Source organism: Dioscorea cayenensis, chromosome 11, assembly GCF_009730915.1.
Source record: "Dioscorea cayenensis subsp. rotundata cultivar TDr96_F1 chromosome 11, TDr96_F1_v2_PseudoChromosome.rev07_lg8_w22 25.fasta, whole genome shotgun sequence".
Lineage (NCBI taxonomy): Eukaryota > Viridiplantae > Streptophyta > Magnoliopsida > Dioscoreales > Dioscoreaceae > Dioscorea > Dioscorea cayenensis.
This window is the reverse complement of record NC_052481.1, coordinates 4,209,487-4,234,659: the sequence shown is the minus strand read 5'-3', so window position 1 is coordinate 4,234,659 and position 25,173 is coordinate 4,209,487. Positions and strand designations below refer to the sequence as shown.

Below are 25,173 nucleotides of genomic sequence, written 5' to 3'. Positions count from 1 at the left end.
TTAACCTTACCTTTACTTCTACTGCTTCAATTCTTATTAAAAATTTCTCATGTGTTAATTAATTGGTACTCTGCAGTGACACATCAAATTTCCAACGAGTCCATTGCAACCGCTAAGCGCTCCCTCGACTTCCCCGAGCGCCAGATCCGAGGACCTCGCCAAGAACTCACCGCCTCCCTCAACCCCATGAGTGATTCCTCCGGGTCCCTACCGAGTTGACCTCTGCCGCCTCTTGGTGGACTTCGTCTCCTCGCCTCCCCAGTTGTGGATCTTTGTTTGTGTTCTTTTTCGCTGATTGCTTTTTCTTTCGTTCATGATCTGTTATCACTCGGTGTTGCTTCCTTCCCTTTTTCTTTTCTCTCGTTATTTCCTTCTTATTTGCCTTTAGTCTTCATTGTCTGCTTTTCGACTTTTTTTCTTATTGAATAAATCAGTGGTTTATCCACTTAAAAAAAAAAAAAGAGAGAGAGAGATTGGTTGGGAACTTTATATAGGGCATTTGATGAAATACAATCTCATTTCCATTATTTATTGGGTTTAATTAGATAGGGTACCCGATAGTACAAAACTGCTTGCATCCAATATATATATATATATATATATATATATATATATATTTTAACTTATATTTTCATAAAATAATAAAGAGAGAATGTGAACACACGAAGTTCGTTGACTTCTGACCTATCAAGTTAAGCTCATCAAAAGGGACCAAACCAAATTAAATTATGATGTAGCCACCATGCATTGCTCATTCTTTGCCTCATGAATTCATAATCAACTCTCTATATTTATCAGTCAACTCTTTATGTAATATTTATTTAGCAAATTTCTTTATTTCATATTGAGCTTTTTATAATTTTAAAGGTTTGAGACAATATTATATTATATATAGACATATAATAGAAACTCTAACATATAATTAAATAACTCCATACAATGAAAACTATTGACATACTTTAGTTTTAAAATATTTTATATATATTTATTATGCAAATGAAGAAATGTAATTGATTTTTTTGATTATTAACATCATATTTAATATGAAACAAAACTTAAATATAATTAAAAAAATATTTAAATTTGTTATTTAAAACACTTTCGGAGCAGTATAATGTATATATATAACATCTAGAAAACTTACCTTCACAAGTGTGGTCCTTTTTTCTCTGTGTCTCGTTCACGTCCCAATGCCATGTGTATGTATATTTTTCAATATGAAGCATTAATATGTGCCCAAAACTCAAAATGGTCCACCATGCATGCAACATTTATTTAATATAGACAAACATGAGTCATGTAATTTCCCTTGTTATTTTCCTAAAAATACATCCAACCAATCGCCTTAAATGAGATGTGATGCATCTTTCTCCATTCCACATCTCAATCATGTTCCTTCATAATATTCAAACGTTATAAAGATTTTAAAAAAAAAAAATTCTGAAAATGATTTGATAATAATCAATCAATATTATTTCTCTCAAATAAAAAAATTATAAATAAAAAATAAAGTAAAAAAAAAAATCTAATCAACTATTAATAAAAATTAGCATATACACTTTGTATTCCAAAAATAAAATCTTCATAATGAAAAATAGAATCATTCCATAATAATTCATTTAACATTTCCTTAAATTCACACGAGTTTTAATATTTTTAGAAAAAATTTAAACTAAAACTTAAAAAAAAAATTACCTTAAATCAAATCGAGAGCAAATTAGATTATAATTTTTATACATTAATTATGTCACACATACCCTACAAAACAAACTTGCAGGGATCGAAGTAAGCACGTTAAGAAAAATGAATTCAAAAAATAATTTATTAAAAATATAATTAAATAAAAAAAATCCCTGCCCAATCCCTCACAAGAGTTACAACCAAACGTATTATATTTTTTTTTACATAATTTAATAATTATATTTTAAAAATTTATTAATATCATAAAAAATTATTATTTAAAAATAAAATTATAATTTCATATTATTTGATTTTGATCAATATAAATTAAATCAAAATTTGTTTGACTCAAACACAGTTCCAAAGATCTAGGATTTTTTTTTTAATTGAAAAAACATTATATATATATATATACAATGAAGTACACCAAATCAAGCAAGGAAATGAGATGCATGTACTTGTGAGTTGTGACTTGTCATATGAAAGATCTATTGATGAGCCAACTAACTCTTCATTCAGGCCCATGCGCTGTGTTGAAAAACTACAAGACATAATGAAGTAAATGATGGCCTAAAAAATCCATTCATGGTTCAACCAACTCTTTATTGTGACTCATGCTCTAGGGTTAGAATTCAAAGTTGGCGGCATGGCTTTGGATCTTGTTGAACCTTAAAAATAGTAATTGGCAAGACACCATAAGTTGTATGCCATACATTTAGTTAGGTAGTAAGTACTAGTATTAATTTTTAGTGGGACTCACTCATTAGGTCTTGAGATCATATGCATAAAGGAGTAAAACAAGCTTGTTGGGATTGAGGTCAGCTTGTTGAGAAAAATGGGTTACATAAAAAAAATAATTAACTAAAATTAAAATTTAATTAATTTTTTTCCTAATTTTAAATTGATTTAATTATTTAAATAAATGTATTTAGTAATTAAATTTTGAAAATATTAATATTAACAAAATATTATTATTATTATTTATAAAAATAAAATTTCATATTTAAACAGTTAATTTTTATTGGTATTAATTATTAATTAAATCAGAATTGGATCATCTCAAATAAATTTGTAATATGTTTAATATTCAAAATTAATTTTTTAAATCATATTTTTTTTTTTAAACAAATATGGATAAATCATGTGTGAATTGGAACTCTCATCTTTTGACCAGAGTTAGAAAATAAATAAATTATTAATTATTTTATTACATGATGGTAAATCCGATATTTCTAGTACACACTCAAACACCAAAAGATAAAAATAAAAATAAAAATAAGCGTTAGTAGTTTTTTTTTTTTTAACCACAAGATGAAGTACATCAAATCAAGCCAGTAAATGAATCACATGCATGCGCTATGAAAAGTGAATTGATTGAGCCAACTAACACTTGGTTCGGACAGATGAATTATTGTTGAAAAAACGACACATAATGGAGTACATGATGCCATAAAATGTACATTGATGATTCAACAGACTCTTCATTCGAGCTCATGCTCTAGGGCTAGTATTCAAGGTTGACAACATGGGCACATGATTTTGGTTAGGCAGTAGGTACTAGGCGCTAGTTTCACTTCTTAATGGTTTCCAAGCAATGCTACTAAAATAAATAAATAAATTCTATAAAAATTAATTGCACAAATCTATATCATTAATTTATGGATAATGATGTGAGGAAAAAAGATTTGGATACATGGCATAATAAGACCAATAGACACATTATACATAATTTAGAATAGATAAACCAGATTTAGGTATTTACATATGCAATAAAAAAGATTAAATTTTCAGAGACGAAACTTATTTGCCCATTTAACAAAGAAGATAAAATTTTGAATACTAGTAGGAGCTATATAGCCATTTAACCGGGGAGACAAACTCTTCTGGAAGCGGTAAATGAAATCTGTCCATCAAACAAAGAAGATAAAATTTTTAATGGTGGTGGGAACTATTTTTTTAATGAGCAGAGGAAATTGAATTTATAGATTTTCTAAAAATGGCAAAAGCTAATTGTCTATCTGTCACGCCCCGAATTCAGCTCTATAGACCTGAGACGCCGACAAACGGCCGTACACCTACAAGGCTGAAACCATGTAGGCATACAAGGCCTCAAAACCTGATCCAAAATAGAACAAAGAATCAAACTCAGTAGATTGCAAAAAACAATATAAACTTATACAAATAAAACATAGCCCAAAAAAAAACCGGGACTTAATACATGCTAATACTCGACGATTGCCTAACGATCCCCGCTAAGCTATCCGCCACTCGACTCTACTCTTGATCTGAAAAGATATTAAACAATAAACTATGAGCTTGACAGCCCAGTAAGCACCCACTAAAAAATTATAGGGATCATTTGCAAAAATAAAAAATTATCAAAATCAAAATCAGAAATCAAATTTATTTCAAATAACATAGATGTCAAAACCAAGCATATAGGTCCCCAAACAACTATTACCAAAACAAAATAACAGAACTCATATATTTATCCTCGGTGACCCGAGCCAGAATATCAGAACTCATAAGTTTACCCTCAGTGACCCGAGCTAGATTTATCAGAGGCCGTTATTCTTCACCGACGGAAAGCGGTGGGAAACTATAGTTTCTATATCAGAGTACATGTCGACACGGTCAGTGTTTAACCCCCAATGACAGGGTTATTGCAAAATTAGTTTGGGGACTACGAGTACTTTGTCAAAATATTTCATGTTCACAAAACAATAAACAATCAAAATTCATACTGGGCAAAATGCAAGTAATTTGCAGTCACATGATCCCATTTTTATCATATCAAAATAATCCAGTTAATTGAATCCAAACATGAACAGATAATAAAGAAAAACACAATAGTAATTAATAAGAAAGTAAATAAATATCTGGAATTCAAAAATTAAGTAATCCAAATGTAAATAAATTATTTAAACCTTTCAGATAATTCTAATCCAAAATAAAATATCATTAACTAGACCTTTAAAATAATTTGAAATAATTCCAAAAAAATAATAATAAATAAATAATTCAAAATATAAATAAATACATAAAATCATTATTTTTCTCGAAATTTTCAGTTGTTTAGAAAACTAAAGTATATACATATAATATGATTTATATGTATGATACTTACCTGATTAACAACCAGATTTTTGAATTCATACACCAATCGGGTATTTCTCAGGAAGTCCTAATTTGGGAATAACCCATCAGAATTACAAGTACACAAATTCTAAAATTCACACAAATGCAAAAACAAATCAAACACTAACAAAATTACCAAGGTCAAGACCAAAAACCAATTCACCTACAAACCTTAAGATTAAAAACAACGTAGCTTTGCAAATTCTAACCCAAATCAAAAATTTCAAACTTATGAGAAAACTAGGCATCTTCATTTAAAACATATACAAACCTCACAATGATTTGAGATCTACAGAATATAAGCCACCAGTATTAAAAATCATACTTATGTAAACCAACAGTTTCAGACATGCCTATTCCAATAAAAAATATCTCACAACATATAACTTCAAAAGTAATACAATCTTACTGACAATAAGATAACTCATAAATGAACAACTTTCCTGTTTTTTTTACCTTATCCAATTCAATCTTCATGATCATCAAAAATGGCCATAATTCTTCAGGCTATGCACAGAAATATCATATGAGACACTTATACCAATAGGGCTATATCTCACAAATTACAGATGCATAAAATCTAAAATTTTGTAGGTATTTAGGTAACATCAAACTATGTAACTTTGTTATATTACTCTTATCCAAATTCCATATACAAGACCATCAAATTGTCTAAGCAATCGTTATCTTCTCTGCAGAAATAGTATTGAGCGCACCTATAGAAATCTGATCATATCTCACAATTTACATGGCTAAAAATTCTGAAATTTTGAAGAGTCAAATATAACATCGCCCTATATAACTTTATTATATAAATATAAATCTAAAACAAAACTTAAAATTATGAAAATAATCAAAAAACTGTTCAAGGGCTGAACAGAAATCTTGTCCGCGTCACATGAGTCTAAAAATTTATAATTTGCAGGATACTACTCCAAAAATTCTGAAATTTGGTAGAAAGCTAAACAAGATCTCGATCTACAATTTTCCTATTTTGATCTCTTCCAAATTCCATATCTAGATCTTTGAAATAAATTAGAGATCTCTACTGTGTTAACATGGACTTTCTGAATTTTATCCTCAAATTAAAATCAAATCAATTCTCACCAGACCCTAACCCTAACTAGTAACATGTCACAAACAAGCATAAGAAAGAGCAATAACAAAAACTCGAAACCTTACTTCAACAATAACAGTGAAACGAAATCTGTGATGATGAGACCCTTCTCCCATCCTCTTCGCCGACACTACCCGCAAAAGAGAAGAGAAAGATATGAGGCAAGTTTCTCTCTCTCTTTTCCCTATGATCTAAAACCGAAGAAGCTGAAGAGACGGCTAGGGTTTTGAAACTAAACAAAAACAAAATCAATGGCTAAGATTAAAAGTAAAACCAACGGCTAGGATTAAAAAATAAAAGCAATGGCTAGGATTTGATTAAGGGATGGGACTCACACTATCCAAAAGAAAAAATTAAACTACAAAAAAAGGGAAAATAAATGAATAGTGAAGCTATAAAAAAAGAAAAAATATTTTAATAAAAAAAGTTATAAAAAACGAAGATAGTCGACCGGGTAAAAGAGGATTCGGTAGGGAATTTCACAATTAGACTTAGGCATCATGGTGTTCCTCCTTGATCAAAATAAAATGACAAGATAAATAATAAGGCAAGTCCCTTGAACAGAACATATGAATAGATTACCCAATAACCTTTCGAGATAATTAATGACCTCAAAGGGGTTAACCATCCTCATAATGATGCTTTTGTAGCCTCAATGATCATAGTAAATTAATTGTGTTTGTGTCTCGATGATCATAGCAACTTTGAGATGAGGAGAATACTTATTGAGAATGGATGAGGAGAATACTTAATTGAGAATGGAAGATTAATTATTAATGTTCTATTCTAGGGCACATGAGAAAATAAACCTAGGGGCAGAAAGGTTGGGGTCATGTAAAGTCCTCTTTGGTAGGATTTAGATAGCAACCTCTACTAACTAAAGATATGATTAGCCAATAGCCATAGAGGAGCTTTACCTTAACAAGCTATAGTGATGGTAACCTTAGTCAAGTGCCCATCCTCTTATAACGATCAGACCAATATATCTTGAATGCCTTGAGAATTGTATTTTGATAAAAAGAGAATTGTATTTTTCAATTGAGGACACTAGGTGCCTTTTGACAGTGCTATGTAACTCTATTCAAAGGTAACTAGCAGGGAACCTTGCCTATTGAAATGTGAGAACAAAATATATATATATATATATATATATATATATATCACTAAAAGTAGTTTATTTTTCTATCAAGTGATTTGAACATTTGACCGGTTCTTAAACCGTGGAGTGAATGACTCATAATTTAACCAGTTTATTTTTTTATTATTTATTATTTATTATTATTATCTTTTACAATGCAAATAAACCATCCTAAAGGCCTAAACCATACTTTTTTTTTTACTGCACCTCAAGCCTGGATTGAAAGAGATGTCAGACCTGATTTTGTCTACATAGAAGTTAAGTGTTTTGAACCGTTTGGCTATTTATTCAATTTATTTTTTTTCAATTAGTTAATGTAATTATTGATGTAATAAATTATAAAAAATTATTTAAACATTATAAAAATAAAAAATAATATCTAATTTTTAATTATTATAAGATTTTTAATTTTTTTTCTAAATTTAAAACGTAAACTCTATGAAGATGTAGTTTCAAGTTTAAGTTTATAACTGATAAAGCTTAAAATATATAAGATATAAAGATAAATTTTTAAATTACATATAAACTCAAAATAAAAGATATAAAGATAAAACGTATAGTCTTGACTTATTCATATTTATTTTTATTTTTAAAGATCAATTTCTAATTGATAGTGCTTAATTTTAATTTATATTAATTGAATCAAATGATAATAAATTAATATATACATTTTTTTCCACCAACCGAAGAGATTAGCTCACCCATTAGTACATATATATAATAATTAAATTTTAAGTTTTTTTTAATTTTTTTTATTTTCTAACAATGAACAAAAACTTCAGTGTATCTCAATCTACATATAAACTTAACACATCATCAGGAGACCCACACCTTCTTGGTTTTGATCATTATCCACACTTCTTTCTATCAAGTGATTTTAACACGTAACCGGCACTTAAATCGTGGAGTGAATGACTCATAATTTAACCCTTTTTTTTTCTAATTAATTATTTTTTTATAATGCAGATAGAATTATTTTAAACATAATTTTTTATTATTACATCATATGCATAAAAAAAAATTTTAAACCTAATTTTTTTCACAAAAGAGTCAAGTGTCTTAATCGCTCTGTTATTTATTTAATTTATTTCCTTCAATTAGTACGTTGATGTGATTATTGATGTAATAAATTATAAAATAATTATTTAAAAATTATAAAAATAAAAAATAATATCTAATTATTAATTATTATAAGGGTTTCAATTTCTTTTTTTCTAAATTTAAAACATAAACTCCATAATTTATGTAGCTTGAGCTTAAAGTTTATAATTGACAAAATTTAAAATATATAAGATATAAAGATAAATCTAAGTTAAACATAAGCTCAAAATAAAAGATATAAAGATAAAATGTACAGTCTTTACTTATTAATTTCAAAATTTAAAGTATTATTTTTAAATTTAAAAAAAAAAATAAAACCCCCTTTAATCCAAACTATTAGTAAACTTGACCTAAAATTATTTGGTAGCCGCCCCTAGCTATGAAGTTAGCTAAAGAGTTGGATCTATAGTTTCTTTTATATTATTATTATTATTATTATTATTATTATTATTATTATTATTATTATTATTATTATTTTTCTCTCTTGATGTATATATATAGCTTTCACTTCAGTACAAGTGTCCCCAACTTAAGAACCTCTTCTTCATCTTCATACTTATCTATATTATTATCTAAAAAATAAAGGATAAAGAAGAGAAGACAATGGTGAGTGAGGAAAAGAAAAACAATGAAGGAATGATGAAGGAGAAGGTCAAGAAAGATGAAAGATTAAAAGAAGAAGAAGAAGAAGAAGAAGAAGAAGAAGAAGAAGAAATAGAAGAAGAGAAGAAGAAGAAGAAGAAGAGAGAAATGAAAATAAAGGGTGGTTCATTTTTGAAGCTGTTCTTATTTGCTGATGCATGTGATTGCACTCTCATGGCCATGGGCACTGTTGGAGCTTTTGTTCATGGAGCTTCTGTTCCTGTTTTCTTTCTCTTCTTTGGAAAGCTCATTGATGTCATTGGAACTGCCTCTCTCTTCCCTTCTTCCATCTCTAACAAAGTTTCCAAGGTTTACTACTATTTACACACACACATATATATATATATATATAATATTTGTTTTTATGTGATGAAGAGTAACAACTTCGTTTCATCTTGCAGTACTCTCTTGATTTTGTTTACTTGGGTGTTGTCATCCTCTTCTCTTCTTGGATAGGTAAGATGGCATCTTTGTTTTCCAAACATACATATAGTATATAGTATTTTTATTTTATATTTTTAGAGTATATATATGGTTGAATTATTTTGGAAAAGAAGATTTGAGTATTAGAATAAAATATACATTGGTTGTAAAATAGTCACATAATGCGTATTATTATTCTTGCTATACATTTGTATTTTTATGGTCCATATTAAAGTATGATTATATTTAATTATATATATATATATATATATATTTTTGTGAATATATACAAATGATCCACGTATTTGTTATATGAAAAGGACATGATATCTGATTATGATAAGATTTTCACTAGAATTTATTTTACATGAAGATGATTCCTTGAAGCATTAAATCGGTAAATATCTATAAATTGGTATTATTTACTTAACTCTCTTTTTAAGAGTAGTATAATAATATAATTTTTTTTATTTATAAATAATGTTGTAATGGTGAGGAAACCAAACAAGTATTACTATGTATGTTTTTCATAACCATAACAAGGCCAAAAACTCTTTCTTTCTTGCTCACACTAGCATGTAATTATTTGGATGAATTATATAAATAAAAAATTTTATGTATTTGTGTGTATAAATACAATAGAGGTGGCGTGTTGGATGTACACCGGAGAAAGACAAACGGCGAAGATGAGGATTGAATATTTAAGATCGTTGTTGAATAGAGATATGGCATTTTTCGATATTGAAACTACAACAGGGGAAGTAATCACAACAGTTACCAATGATATTATCATCATCCAAGATGCAATTTCTGAAAAGGTAATGCATGTTTGCTTTGATATTATACATATTTGGTTTGAAAGCAACCATACGATTAAAATTCTTATCGAGTAATAAATTTGTTGATTTGGAGACATACCAAAACATGGATATATATATATATTTTGGGAATAAAATTAAGTGGGCCAAATTTTTCTTTAATTATCAGTTAATGTTGTATGACCCCATTGCATTAATACAATGATCATTCATTTGATCAAAGCACCAAATAAAAATCAAACATAGTTGGGCAAGGCCAAATTGATGTCTCACCAAATTTATACCAACTCCAATCTTCATAAATAGTTATTAATTCTTCCATCTTAATTTTGATTGGGATTTTTTTCATTTACAATAATTGATTTTTAGGAGAAACAAAATTACATTTTAAAGTTAGATGACATGTCAAAAAGATTTAGCACACACACATAAAGATTTAGCCATCTTTTATATGTAAAAAGTTATAAAAACATTGACCAAGTAATCTTAATAATTCTTGTCTCAACATAATATTTACAAATTAAGTCAAAATGTAGTTTTTAATATTATTTTAACCATTTTATTTTTCTATTTATATTAGTATATTGTATATATTTAAGATAATATTATATTTATTGTAGTCCTTAATTGAGCATAAGCAAATCCCCCAAAAAAAACTTTTATAATTTTTTAATAGAGCAAATAAATCAAGAAAAAGTTACAAACATATTTACTTATATACTTCTATTTCCATTATTAATTAGTGCAAACTAACCTCACCCTTACACTATAAAAAAATAAAATACTACTTAAGATATATATATATATATATATATACAAAAACTTCCTACAATTTATTTCTTTTTTTATTTCTTAGATTTTTTAAAAGGTTGAATGACTTGAGTAGGTAGTGGACCATGGTGTTTATGCCTAATTATTTCCCATAATAGACCACTAACAAATTGCATTGGCTTAGTTATGAACTTTATATACAACCTCAATTGGCAAAAAACAAACACGACATTTATTATTTATTTATTTATTTATTATTATTATTATTATTATTATTATTATTATTATTATTATTTAATAAAGTTGACAAGTGACAAAGCAAAAAATAAACAAGTATAGAGGTGTACCAATTATAGTGGTTTAACTGACCTTATCCAGAAAGTGAATTGTAATCTGAGAGACTTAAACTTGAGACCTCTCAATCACAAGTACGGTAGTTACCAATGAGATAGCCCTCAGTTTTTTTCATTGTGTTTGTTGATTTATATATATAGTGATATTTATTTGTTTGAAATGTCACACGTGATGTTGCTCTTTAGTTAATTGAGGACAATAAAATTGGGAATAATTAGCAGCGGTAAGACTATTATTTAGAATCTAGATTGTTTTTCATTTTAATAATCATTCTTTAGCAATTAGCCGTTGGTGTATAATATAAATTCCGTATTTAGATTGGTAACTAAATTTTTAAATGATGCTAGTGTTATAATTAAAAAAAACAAACAACTTTGTAAAACAAGTTTATTATTATATACTCCTAATTAAGTAAGATAATATAAAATTCTAAATATAACATAAAATTTTAACAATAACATAAAATCTAAATTAATAGCTGCTCTGTTTGCTTTTTAAGGTTGAGTTGTAAATATAGTGTCTCCTTGTGATAGCTTCTCCACATATTAATAATAATAATAATAATAATAATAATAATAATAATAATAATAATAATAATAATAATAATAGATTTTTTAAAAGTGATATATGATTGATTAAGTTCATTTAAAATGATATTGCAGGTGGGAAAAAGTATACACTGTCTGAGCCGGTTTGTTGTTGGATTTGTGATTGGATTTGCACGCATTTGGCAAATCAGCCTTGTAACACTAGCCATTGTGCCAGTGATAGCAATTTCAGGTGGCATCTTTGCTTACACCACCACTGGTTTTGCTGCTAGAATAAGGAAATCTTATGTTAAAGCAGGAGAGATTGCAGAGGAGGTTGGTTTTCTTTATTTTAATTATTTATTATTTTTAAAGTACAATACAATATTATTATTATTTTTTTTTAACTCATTTGATTTACTAATTAGATAGGAGTACAATATAAAATGACAATTAGACATTACACAAGTTTATAAGTTTTTTATAACATTAAAACCATGCTTCAAAAATTTCACTAAATTATAATACACCTAACCGACAAAATTACTTTTGTTGAAAATAAAAAATTAAAAGTCTCATTATAGAGGATTTGGTTTCTAACAATTATTCTATTGAGTCATGATCTGTATGGCAATTGCATGAATTAATGAACTATTGCCTCACCACAGTCGATATTAGTTAGGATATATAGTACAAAAGATATCACATTAATTTTGCAAATTTTTTTGTTTAGTGCTTGTTTGAAATTGGAGAAACATACAAGCATTTATGCTGTAACTCAAGCACTTGCGATGTGTTGTACTATTTGCGAATCGAACAAAACTTGAATGTTTTATATAATATTTGTTTTGGGCATGTAGGTGATGGGAAACATTAGAACTGTTCAGGCATTTGTGGGAGAAGAGAAGGCTGTGAAGTCATACAAGAATGCACTAATGCAAACTTATAAATTTGGGGTGAAGGCTGCTTTGGCCAAGGGTCTTGGACTTGGTTCTGTGTATTGTGTGCTTTTCTGTTCATGGGCAATGCTTGTTTGGTTCACTAGTTGTATTGTGCATAAGAGTATTTCGACCGGAGCCGATGCGTTTACCACCATGATTAACGTTTTTGTAGCCGGCCTGTAAGTTTCAAAACTTATACATTCATATATATTTATATTTACCAAATTAATTGATGTAAGTCATGAGACCATCAAACTTTGAATTATCCACAGGTCTCTCGGGCAGGCTGCGCCACACATCTCTACAATTCTTAAAGCAAAAATGGCAGCAAAACCAATCTTGGAGATGGTAAAGAAGAACAAGGAAAAGAATAAAAGAAACATGATTGGAGGTACTTTAGCTGAAGTTGAGGGTCACATTCAACTTTGCAATATGAGTTTTAGCTATCCATCAAGACCAGGTGTTCTCATCTTTGATGGACTTAACTTGGATATCCCATCTGGGAAGATTGTGGCACTTGTTGGTGGGAGTGGTTCAGGAAAAAGCACTATAATTTCATTAATAGAGAGGTTCTATGAACCACTCTCTGGAACTGTATTGCTAGATGGCCATGATATCAAGAATTTGCAACTCAAATGGTTAAGGCAACAGATTGGGTTAGTCAATCAAGAACCTACTCTTTTTGCGATGAGTATTCGCGAGAACATTATCTACGGAAAGGAAGATGCAACCGAGGAGGAGATTGCCCATGCTGCAATGCTATCAAATGCTGACACCTTCATCGACAATCTTCCTGATCGATACGAGACACAGGTTTACAATTTAATGCATTATGTTTATAGTCATGATATCCGAGAAGATAAACTAAATAGTTCATGCGTATCGAATATGGGAGAGAAAAATGTATAATTTGAACTTGAACAAGTGAGATGCTTTTTATAAGACAATTCCTCGTCGTATGTCATAGGTTGGAGAGCGAGGAATTCAACTATCAGGAGGGCAAAAGCAGCGCATTGCGCTAGCAAGAGTAATAATCAAGAACCCAAGAATCCTCCTTCTTGATGAGGCGACCAGCGCATTAGATGCCGAGTCTGAGAAAAGCATACAAAAGGGACTCAACCGTGTCATGGTGGGACGAACCACTGTCATTGTGGCTCATCGGCTATCTACAATCAGGAATGCGAATACGATAGCCGTCGTACAAAATGGGAAGATTGCAGAGACTGGAACACATGATGAACTAATGTTAAACCCACAAAGCACGTATGCATCTCTTGTTCAGCTTCAAGAATTTGCTTCTCTTAATGGATTGTCATCTGTTGAACATTGTAAAAGGTAAGTGGTTAATATTTGTTGTTGTTTAATCAAGTCATATGTTTATATATCTTGTTTAATTTATGTGGTAGGTTGACAAGTTTCAGAGCATCAGACAAACAGTTTCATAGTTTCCAGTCTGATAAGGACTCATTTAGTATTTATGCCCCGGATACAACTGAGCAACCAAACATAAAGACAATTTCAATGAGAAGGCTGTATTCTATGGCTGGTCCTGATTGGAATTTGGGTCTGTTTGGCACTTTGGGTGCCTTTGTCACTGGAGCACAGATGCCATTGTTTACTCTTGGCATGACACAAGCTCTTGTGGCTTACTATAAGCCCTGGGAAGACACTCAAAGAGAAATAAAAATGATAGCTTTTCTCTTCTGTGGAGGTGCTGTTATTACCTTGATTTTTCACACAATACAACATGCTAACTTTGGAATCATGGGCGAAAGACTTGTTCTTCGAGTCAGAGCGAAGATTTTTCGAGGTAGAACAACTTATTATCTTTGTAATTAAGATTGAATTTTCATCAATATTTATAAACATCTCATGGTCTTATGAGAAGCATGCATTTTCTTCAGCTATTTTGCAGAATGAGATTGGATGGTTCGATGACACAAAACATGCAAGTGCGATGTTAGCAAGTCGGTTAGAAACTGATGCAAGCCTTCTTCGATCTATCATCATCGATTGTTCAGCTACTCTTCTGCATAATCTTGGGTTGATTATAACCTCATTCATCATCACATTCATATTAAATTGGAGACTAACCTTGGTGATCTTGGCCACCTTTCCTTTGCTAATCACCGCAAATATTAGTGAGGTGTGTTATTTATCAGTCATGTAGAATAAGTTCAAGCAATTATGCATAACTCCTAACTAACTATATATATATATATATATATATCCGAAATTTGTAGCAATTATTCCTCAAAGGATTCGGAGGTAACTTGAGCAAAGCATACTTGAAAGCAAACATGCTTGCTACCGAGGCTGTGAGCAACATCCGCACGGTCGCATCTTTTTGCTTAGAAAATAAGGTGGTGAAATTATACGCTAGTGAGCTCAATGCACCGGCTAAGCGCTCCTTGCTACGTGGCCATATTGCCGGCATTTTCTACGGCATGTCTCAATTTTGCCTCTACTCTTCATATGCTTTGACATTATGGTATGCCTTACCTTAGGAAATATAAATATGAATATACAAGTATGAGTCTCTCATCCTATTAGCTTAAGTTTTTTATTTTTTATATTTCAGGTATGCTTCGGTTTTAATGAGCAAAGAGATTGTTAGCTTCCCATCAGTGATTAAAACATTCATGGTGTTGATTGTAACAGCGTTTGCGATGGCGGAGGCCTTGGCATTGGCCCCTGATATTATAAGAGGAAATCAAATGGCGAATTCGGTGTTTGAATTAATGGATAGGAAGACCGAGATAGTGAGTGATGGTGGAGTTGATGCCGGTAGGGTTGTCGGAATAGTTGAGTTAAAAGGAGTTAAGTTTTGCTACCCTTCAAGGCCAGATGACGTTATTTTTAGAGATTTGGATCTTAGAGTCAGCTCTGGCAAGACCATGGCATTGGTAGGGATGAGTGGGTCTGGTAAGAGCACAGTGCTTGCTCTTATTTTGAGATTTTATGATCCAACTGCTGGGAAAGTGATGATTGATGGTATGTGTGCTCTTCTTCAACACTTTCTTTACTTTCTTATATTATCTTAATTAGCTTTCAATCTTAGTTCACATGAAAGTGTTCTAAAGTCTTGGCCGAAATTTCTAACTTATATTAAAATTCTCTTGGTCAAGTGGCACTTCAGTTCCTTCTGTTTGGGTGAAATACGAGTTTGATTCTCCGCTTTGTTGAAAAGTAAAGACACGTGACAATTGAATGTGTTCCTTGTTGGTAGGTCTAAGCTCCTAAGAGTGTTTCCCCAAATTTATACATTTCTGACAGATCTGGTTATGTCATATGGTCCCAAAAATTCTAACTTATTTTTATGTCTTCACTGTCAACTTGTCGTTGGTTGAAACAAAGCAAATGGAACTATTAGTTCGTTAGTATGTCTCTTTTGATATATTATAGTTTTTGTTAATTAGTTACACCAAAAACAAACTCATTGATCAAGCTCTAGGTTCCATCTAAAATCTTAAGTTTACATGATGAGACTTATATATATATGATATAATTTATGTATATTAGAAAGTTGTCATATAGTTTATAAATCTCAGAACAATGCATTTCTTGTTTGAGTTGCATAAAATTCATTAATAGAAAATTCTCTTTTATGGTTGGTCCTAATTAGTACAACTATTCATTGCCAAACTTATATGTAATTTTGTTCCCGTAAGTCCGAAATTATAGACTATAATATACTTTTTCAATGTTAACTATTCCATGTTAATTCCATTGTCAATGTTTACAAATAACAATAGAATAATTCTAAAGCAATTTCTCCTTAATATTTTCCTGCATTTCTTGTAGTGAGATTTAATCTCGGTATCACCTGTATCTATATATTGATTTGGTTAAGTGTTCTCATCTATCAACAGTTTAATTGAAATAGTTAATCAACACCAAAAAATGAGATACATTCTAACATTCCTCACTAGTTTCAAATATGTGCTAATATTTTGCAGGTAAAGACATAAGAAAGTTTCAGTTGAGTTCCCTTAGAGAACACATAGGTCTAGTTCAACAAGAGCCAGCTTTGTTTGCGACAACCATCTATGACAACATCTTATACGGCAAAGATGGTGCATCAGAAGCCGAGATCATCGAAGCAGCAAAGATCGCGAACGCACATTCGTTCATCAGTGCCTTACCGGAGGGCTACTTAACTAAAGTCGGCGAAAGAGGCCTTCAACTTTCCGGTGGGCAAAAACAACGTATTGCTATTGCTAGAGCCATTATTAAGAATCCAGCTATTTTACTGCTCGATGAGGCTACAAGTGCGCTTGATGTCGAATCCGAGCGTATTGTTCAACAAGCATTGGATAGAGTTATGCAAACACGAACAACAGTCATGGTTGCTCATCGGTTATCGACTGTCCAAAATGCCGATGAAATATCGGTTTTGGAAGATGGGAAGATCATTGAGAAAGGAAGTCATAAAAGTCTTGTAGAGAACATTGAGGGTGCCTATTACAAGTTGATTAACTTGCAACAACAAAAGAATTGAAGGAACAAAACAAACCATAAAAAAGAAATATGTAGTTTTTAAATGATCAATTTTATTTAACTGTGATTTTGTAATCCTGTGTTTTCTTGTGATTTATGTAAGTTCTTGGAACAATAATTTTTCTCATCCAAGATTAACTTCTTCCCCATATATTTGAATTTTAAAAATTAATATTATAATAAACTATATTAATTATGTCTATATTTAAAAATAAATATTATAATTATAAACTATATTAAAATTATGTGACGGGTTGGTATCATAAATATCTTAAAAATTTTTAAAAATATTATAAAAACCTCAAAATATATAAAAAAAAATTTAACAACAAAAAATTTGAAAGGCCATCCTTGCAATAGGAAAGTATGATTTACTTTCTCTATCTCTAAGGTCGAGGGATGAAAGTTCATCGAATATGAGAAGAACAGGCTTACCTTCGAGTGTGTTTATAAAAAAAATACTAAAATAATAATAATTAAAAATAAAAATAAATAAGCATGAATAAAAAATATAACCGTGGATTGATCGTAAAAATTATAAACTTTCAAATACTAATAATTAATTTTTTTAAAAAAAAATTAAAATATTTGATATACAAATATTTTGCCAGATTGATGATAGGTCAAATGGGACTAAATTTTCATAAACACCTAAACTGGGAAAGAAAAAGATCACCACCAAACTACTAAATGTCCTTAAATGAAAGAATTAAATAATTAATCCCCCATTTCAGAGAGTTGGAAATACACATGCATCAAACCTTTAATTTTTTTCCCTCTCTCTTTCTCTCTTTTTATAACTCAGAATTAAATAAATCAAATAAGTTTTCAGATACTATTTTTAATATAATTAATAAATAGCTTGTCTTAACAACTTAAACATAAGAACATGTGACACTACCATTAGGCTATTTCGCTATTAGTGTGATTTAGTTAAATTTGAAGACAATGACACTATTATTTAGCTATTAAGTTAGTGTTGTGATAGAGTTAGATTTAGAAACAATGATATTATTATCTGGCTATTATAGTTATGTAATTTAACCAAAATTTGTGTCAGTCTAACATTATAAATATCTCAATAATTCTAAAGATTTTTTTTTAAAAAAACTCAAAATATATATAAAAAAAATCTAAATTTCTTTGTTATGATATAAACCCTAGCATTAAATTTTATACATTTGATTATATTGAAAAGTGAACTAGTTAAAGTACATTTGTATTATATTTTATTTTAAGTTGTTAAAATGATTATTTTCATAATTTTTTATATCTAATAAACCAAAATGACCAATTTAGCCCACCATGAATTCATTATTAGGCGTGTTTGTTTCACTTCATTATGGCTGAAGTTGCTAAAGTGGATACTACCGATCATTTCAGTGTGTTTGATTGAAGTCAGGCCTAAAGTGAGTGATTTACCACCTCCAAAACCATCACACTTCAGCATTCAACTTCCCCCAAAAAATTGTGGAAGTCAACTTTAGCTTTTATCTGGGTGAAGGGTCGAATTGTGCGCATGATATCACATGCCTGCATTGTGATCACCCACTTATCCTTTTCATTCTCTTCCTCGAATCTAGGTATTTCTCTGTCTTGCAGCCCTATTCTTCTCTGCTTACTAGCCTTCCTTATGCAGTGAATATCCATATTTTCCAAAATTTCTCATCTCCATCAACAACCAACTTCACCATCTCCTTGCTTGAGCGCCATTGGTCTTTCTTTTGCTGTTGTAAAATTATTCTCCCTTCTCCTACAACTAGTGATTCCTCTACATCTAGTTTGGTATGTGGTTTTTAGTTTCTATTTTTGACTCCGACATGTTTGATAGCATGTTCAATTTTGATTATATATGCTCTTTTGACTTTATTCTTCGTTGGGTTCCATGTCTAGGTTTCCTATCTAGGTTGTTGTTTAATCTATCGCTTTTGATGAATTCAGACCCTAATCTGGTTTGGTTATGTGTTTGTGTTGATTTTGTTTTGGTTGATTACCAAGGATTTAATATATGTTCCCTATTGTAAGTTTTTATACTAATAGATCTTACTAGTAATCCTCTTTTTGTTATTTTTTTTTTTTGATAAATTGGATAAACCCCAATTGCATTAAAAAGAAACACAAACAAGACGAGACAAAAATTAAATTTTCATATTGTCATCACTATAATTTTCATTTGTTGTGGTGAAAGTTTTTTCCGTCACTCAAAATTTATTTTTTGTTACAACAGTTTTGTCACAAAAAATTCAACCATTTAGTGTCTACTAAATATTGTAACAAAAATTAAATTTTTTAACCTTGTTATTGTATTTATTATGATAAGAAAGTTAATTTCCACTATAGTTTAGATTAGTTGTGATGTCTAACTATTTTATCACTATTACAATTTCAGTTGTGACAATTTAGTATCTATCACAATTATGCATCTTATTTATTGTGTCGACAATTTAGGATATAGTCATAAAAATATAAATAAACATATATAGTCTTTTATAAATTAGTATATGTGGTTTGTAAAAATTATATTATTGATAAAATATTAAAAAGTCTATTTTCCAACCCAATCTCAAGATTAACGTATAGATTTTTTTAAAAAATTTATTAGGTGTTTTTTAGTAATTATAAATAAAATTTAAAAGGTTTTCAAAATTATAATTTATCCAATACTCAAAATTTATATTATAAGGCTTAGAAAACACGCCTTTAATTTAGATCATACTAAGATTTATATTATTAGAGTAAATCATTTAAAAATTTAAATTTAAATTAAATAAATCTTTACCAAATTCCACCAACCAAAATCTGGATAATATAATTTAAAAAAGTAAATTTTAAATATATATATATATATATATATATATATATATCCTCAATGAACGTAATATATAAAAGGAATAAATGTACATGGTGAAGTCTTGAGCACTTATGTGCCTACGGAGATCGGTGGCAACGGTTTGACTTTATTTGATTCGGAGAACCAAAGTGTCCAAGATGTAGAGATGCATATCATTGATGGTCAGAAAATTTGCTTCTTTTCCTTTTCGTAAATTCTTTTGCTTAGTTTATGCAATGGACAAGAGATAATTGTTTTTTTTTGCTTTTTTTTTCTTTCATTTTCAAAGTTGGATTTATTGGATTTTTTTTTTTTCAATAATGGTTATTTGTAGTGATTTATTTTTCGGTAATTTGAATCTTAGGTGTACATTGCATTTTTTCAATAATGACTATTTATTAGTGTTTTCTTTTTCAGTACTTTGAATCTTAGGTTCATAGTAGTTATGTGTTATTTAGATTTTGATTGTGTGATTTTTTTAATGATATCAATTTAAGACATAAAAAGCCAAATGCAATATGGAATCTGTCACTTCTCAATTGAGAAGAAATAATGGTACCAAGTTGTAATAAAATTAAAATCTTTGAAAATTTAACATTGAGGTTGAAAAGCAAAAAGCAAATGCATATAAGAGTACTCCATCTCTAAATTTAAATTAGAAATTGTTTAGAAAATTTTTATAATTGTATTTTGCATATTTAAATTTCCAATTTTATATATTGGAAATAAGAATTTGGTACTTTTTAGTAATATTTATCTATTTTTATGAAATATTTAATACTTTTATTTGATAGTTTGAGAATATTTTGCTACTAACAACTTATTTTTTGTGACAAAAATTGTCTATGATATAACTTTATATTTATCACCAATAATTATATTCATGTCAACACTTATTATATTAGGGAAAAAATTAATGTAATAATAATAAACACTATTTTAAATCATTTAAGTGTCAACAATAGTGTCACAATAAAATGAACTATTGTGACCACTTCATTCATCATTGTTTCGTATTTTTGTGTCAACAAAATTATCATAAATAGTAAGGTTTTTGTGACAATATAATTTTATCAGAAATACAGTATTCAGGACTACATAGTTTTATCACGAATATTGAAGTTTTTAGTGACAATAATTTGGTCACAAATTTTTTGTGTAATTGTGGCCAAATTTCTAAAGTGGTTACTATTGTATTTGCTACGGAGGTACTTGTGACAAGAGGTGATGACATCAAAAATTGGCCACTTTTAATAATAGTGACAAAATTACTGTTTTTTAGAAACGACTTTGATTATCACTAAAAATATAATTTCTTGTAGTGAACAAACAACAAAAACAAAGAAAACAACAGCGAAGTCCACAAGAAGTGGAACATAAATGAGAAAAACAACAAAATAAAACTACATAAAAGGACCACCGAAGGAAACAAGACCAACGAGCGAGAAAAACAACAAATCCTTAAGATGACAGAAGCCCCCTAGCAGATCCACGAACGGGAATAGGAGAGCGGACTAATTGATGAAATCTGCATAACCGTCATCAGGATTGCGCTCAATGCACGGAGGTGACCCTGAGAACTGAATACATTGTTTGATGGCAGAAGAAGCCTCCTCCAACTTTTGTGTTTTGGCAACAGTGGCTTCATCTACTGGAGAGAGAAACATAAATCAAGTTTTCAGGAAAATAGAAGTCTCGAGCATAGAAACACACTGAAAAATGCAAGCATTTCTTCCAAGCCAAATTTGACAAATGAGAGCTCTTGCTAAAAGCGAGCAGGAGAAATGGTGCTAGGGTCCCAGATCCTTGATCCAGGCCCCCAAAAGATCAGACCTAGAGGTCAGAACTATACCAAAACCTAGTACCAGCATGAAGCGATGCTAAGAGGAAGCATTAACATTGCAGCAAAAAAAAAAAAAAAAGATGATCCACCGTTTCGACCTTATTGAGACAAAGAGAACAATTAGCCATGGGAAGCAAATTGCATCTCCTAGCAAAGAGATTATCTAAGGTGAGGATTTTGTCATCCCACATGAGCCAAAGGAATGCATTGATTTTCTGAGGACAAAAACATTTAAAAGGAACATGAGAAAGAAAATTCCACAAAAGCCACATGAGCCTCGATCGATTAGAAACCAATAAACGGATTTGACCAAGAAAATTCCATTCGGAGCTAACTTCCAAACTTGGCAATCGATACTGAATGTCAACGTGGAATTGATCCAATTCTGAACCTCTTTCAGAATCGGGCCTAGCGCAGATAAGGTTATCTTGAAACTCACAATGGTATCCTTCACAGATAGCCAGGGGGAAGAGGTGAGCACGAAGGCATTAGGCTAAACATGCTTAGGAGCCAAGCCATTATACCAGTTGTTAAACCAAAATAAGGTGGAGGATCCATTAGAAATGTCCACTCTTAAACAAAAATGAAAAGACGCAAGGGACAGAATGATGCCTTTCCAAAAGAAGGAAGTTCTTCTTTGAGATCTAGAATGAAGGCTCCAATTTGAAGTGTGGCGGAAATAGTTAAATTTGATAGGGAGATGGCCACACCAATAGTCATCCTTGGAGGTTTTGCACCACCATTTTCCTAAGAGAGTACAATTAAATTCCTCCAGGTCGATAATGACCCAGCCACCCTGCTCCTTTGGTTAACATAGGCTCTTCCAGTTGACCAAGTGGTACTTGAGTCTATCGATGTCTGATCCACTCCAAAGGAAATCTCTTTTAATATGATCAATAGGATGAAGAATCAATGAGGGCAGTTTAAAGATGGACATCCAATATGTTGGAATGGCAGAAAGAATAGAGTTGATCAAAATGAGCCTGCCTCCCAGGGAGAGAAAACTAGCTTTCCAAAAGACAAACTTGGTCCTGATCAGGGAGATAAGCTTCTCCCAATCTTGCTTCCTAGGTCTTTTCCTAGCTAAAGGAATACCCAGATAAGTTATTGGTAGCAAACTCGAAGTACAATGAAGGGTATTCAAATCCCCGAGATTGGGAGGCAAATTGGGATTCGTGGGGACAAGATAAGTCTTGTGAAAGTTAATTGTGAGCCCAAAAATACCCTAAAAAAGGAAGAATAGGAGCTTAATGATGCGAAGGTCTTCTCTACCCACAGCCAACAGAATGATAAGATCGTCAGCATACTGGATGTGACACATGTTCCCCAACTACCTGAAAGGGACCCCAAAAAGGACCCTCGAGGCCAGCGCATGCGAGAACATAGAATTGAGAACATCCATAGCTAACACAAATAGGAGCGATGATAGGGGGTCGCCTTGACACAACCCCCTTTGATATCGAACATAACCTTTTTGTGAACCATTAATAAGGATGTAAGCTTTGGAAGTCTGGAGAATATTGGAGATCCATCTAATCCAACGTTGCCGGAAACCCCTAGCTGCCAGGAGATCCAAAAGAAAATCTCAATCTACCATATCAAAAGGTTTGGCAAAATAGACCTTAACAATGTTGCCAAGGATGATTCGCTTTTGGAGACTGAAGATTGTCTCTTCCGTGGCAACAACGTTATTTATGAGGAATAGCCCCCTAGTGAATGGCGACTGCTCCCTATCGACAAGATTGTCAATCACTTTGGCTAACCTCATTGCTAGAATCTTAGAGATAATCTTAAGTGAAGAGTTAATCAAACTAATGGGTCAAAAGTTAGAAGTCGAAGTTGGGCACTGGTATTTTTTGATAAGGACGATATTTGCCCAGTTGATCCTTTCTAGGTTCGATGAATGTGAGTAAAGTTCATTATCGAGCTTAACGATATCACATTCAACAACATCCCATAACTTTTGAAAAAACAACAAAGGGAAACCGTCTAGTCCTGGCGCTTTGTCAGCACACAACTGAAAAGTGGTGGCTTTAGTTTCAGCTGGGGTGAAAGAAGCTTCCAAGTCATAAGTCAACAAAGGATTTAAAGTCAGAAGACAAGACTAATAAAAATAGAGTCTAAAGTCTTGTTCAGATCCAAATTGTGTTCGAAACATTGTAGTGAAAGCTTTGCCAATATTCTCATCCCCTACCACACAGCTATCATCAATAGTGAGCTGCATAATCAAGTTCCTATTTTGATGCCCATTTGTGACTTTATGAAAAAATTTGGTGTTCGCATCACCAGATTTAAGCCAGTTGATCAGGGACTGCCATTTCTAGAAGACTTCTTCCTGTAGAAGGGTAGAAGAAAGGCCCTTTTCTAAGCTCTGAGTCAAGACTGTCTTCTTCGAGGTTAAGCGAGCGAGATTCCTGAATGATGACCATCACCTCTAGGTCAGGCATGAAAAATTTCTAATTTACTGTTGTGAATGGCCCCAAAGGTATGACGGGCTTATAACCTCATCTTACCTTTGAGCCAGGCCAGATGCTTCGCCATGACGAACGTACCATAACCTTCAAGTAGAGGTTCAGCCCATCAATCCTTGACAAGATCATTGAAATCTTCGTGGGCTAGCCACGCCAATTCAAATTTGAAGTGTTGAGGTTGGAAGTTGTGTCTACCAGATTCCAAACAAATGGGAATGTGGTCCAAGCTGAATCTAGGGTAGCAAACTTATTGTACACTTGGGTGTTGGGAAACCCAATCTTTGGAAAGGAGAAATCAGTCCAGACTAACCCAAACTGGATTTTGCTATCCATTTGTCCAAGTGTACTACCTACCTCTCAAAGGTGGTTTCAAAAGATGCAAATCCTCGAGGAGAGCTTGGGCATTATGGATATCCTCCAAGTTAGGGTTTCTAGAATTTTTATCCGTCAGTGAAAAGATCACGTTAAAATTCCCACAATTAACCTAAGGGGTTTGATCAAATGGTTTGCGATCTCATATTTCCTTACAGAAATTGGCTTAATATGTTTTAGCGACTGGAACAAAAACTAAAGTACACAGCTAGTTATTATAGTCTAAAACACTCATGAATTTCACAGAAAGACAAAAAGTCCCCAAGTGAACTACTGATCCTGAGACCAAAGTCTCTTTCCAATCAATGATCATTCCACCGGCAGATCCAAGGGTAGGAATGGAACAAAAACCATTCAACTTTACACCCCCTATGGACAACTAGGTTGCATTGTCCACTACAGCTAGTTTTGACTCCTGGATGAAGCAGACGTATGCATTGTGGAGGTCTAGGAAATCTCTAACTATGTGTCTTTTATTTGGTCTCCCTAAATACCTAACATTCCAAG

General features: G+C 31.1%; 1 protein-coding gene across 1 annotated transcript; it reads left to right on the top strand.

The window, feature by feature from the left end:
* Positions 1–8,708: 8,708 nt before the first annotated feature.
* Positions 8,709–17,225, top strand: LOC120272234 (ABC transporter B family member 10-like). Its single transcript, XM_039279000.1, has 12 exons — positions 8,709–9,125; positions 9,218–9,272; positions 9,882–10,057; positions 11,845–12,045; positions 12,570–12,829; positions 12,923–13,463; positions 13,618–13,985; positions 14,057–14,460; positions 14,555–14,796; positions 14,894–15,141; positions 15,232–15,644; positions 16,610–17,225. Exons 1-12 carry the CDS (start codon positions 8,778–8,780, stop codon positions 17,149–17,151), a joined length of 3,798 nt encoding a protein of 1,265 aa, XP_039134934.1. The 5' UTR covers positions 8,709–8,777; the 3' UTR covers positions 17,152–17,225.
* The last annotated feature ends 7,948 nt before the right edge of the window (positions 17,226–25,173 follow it).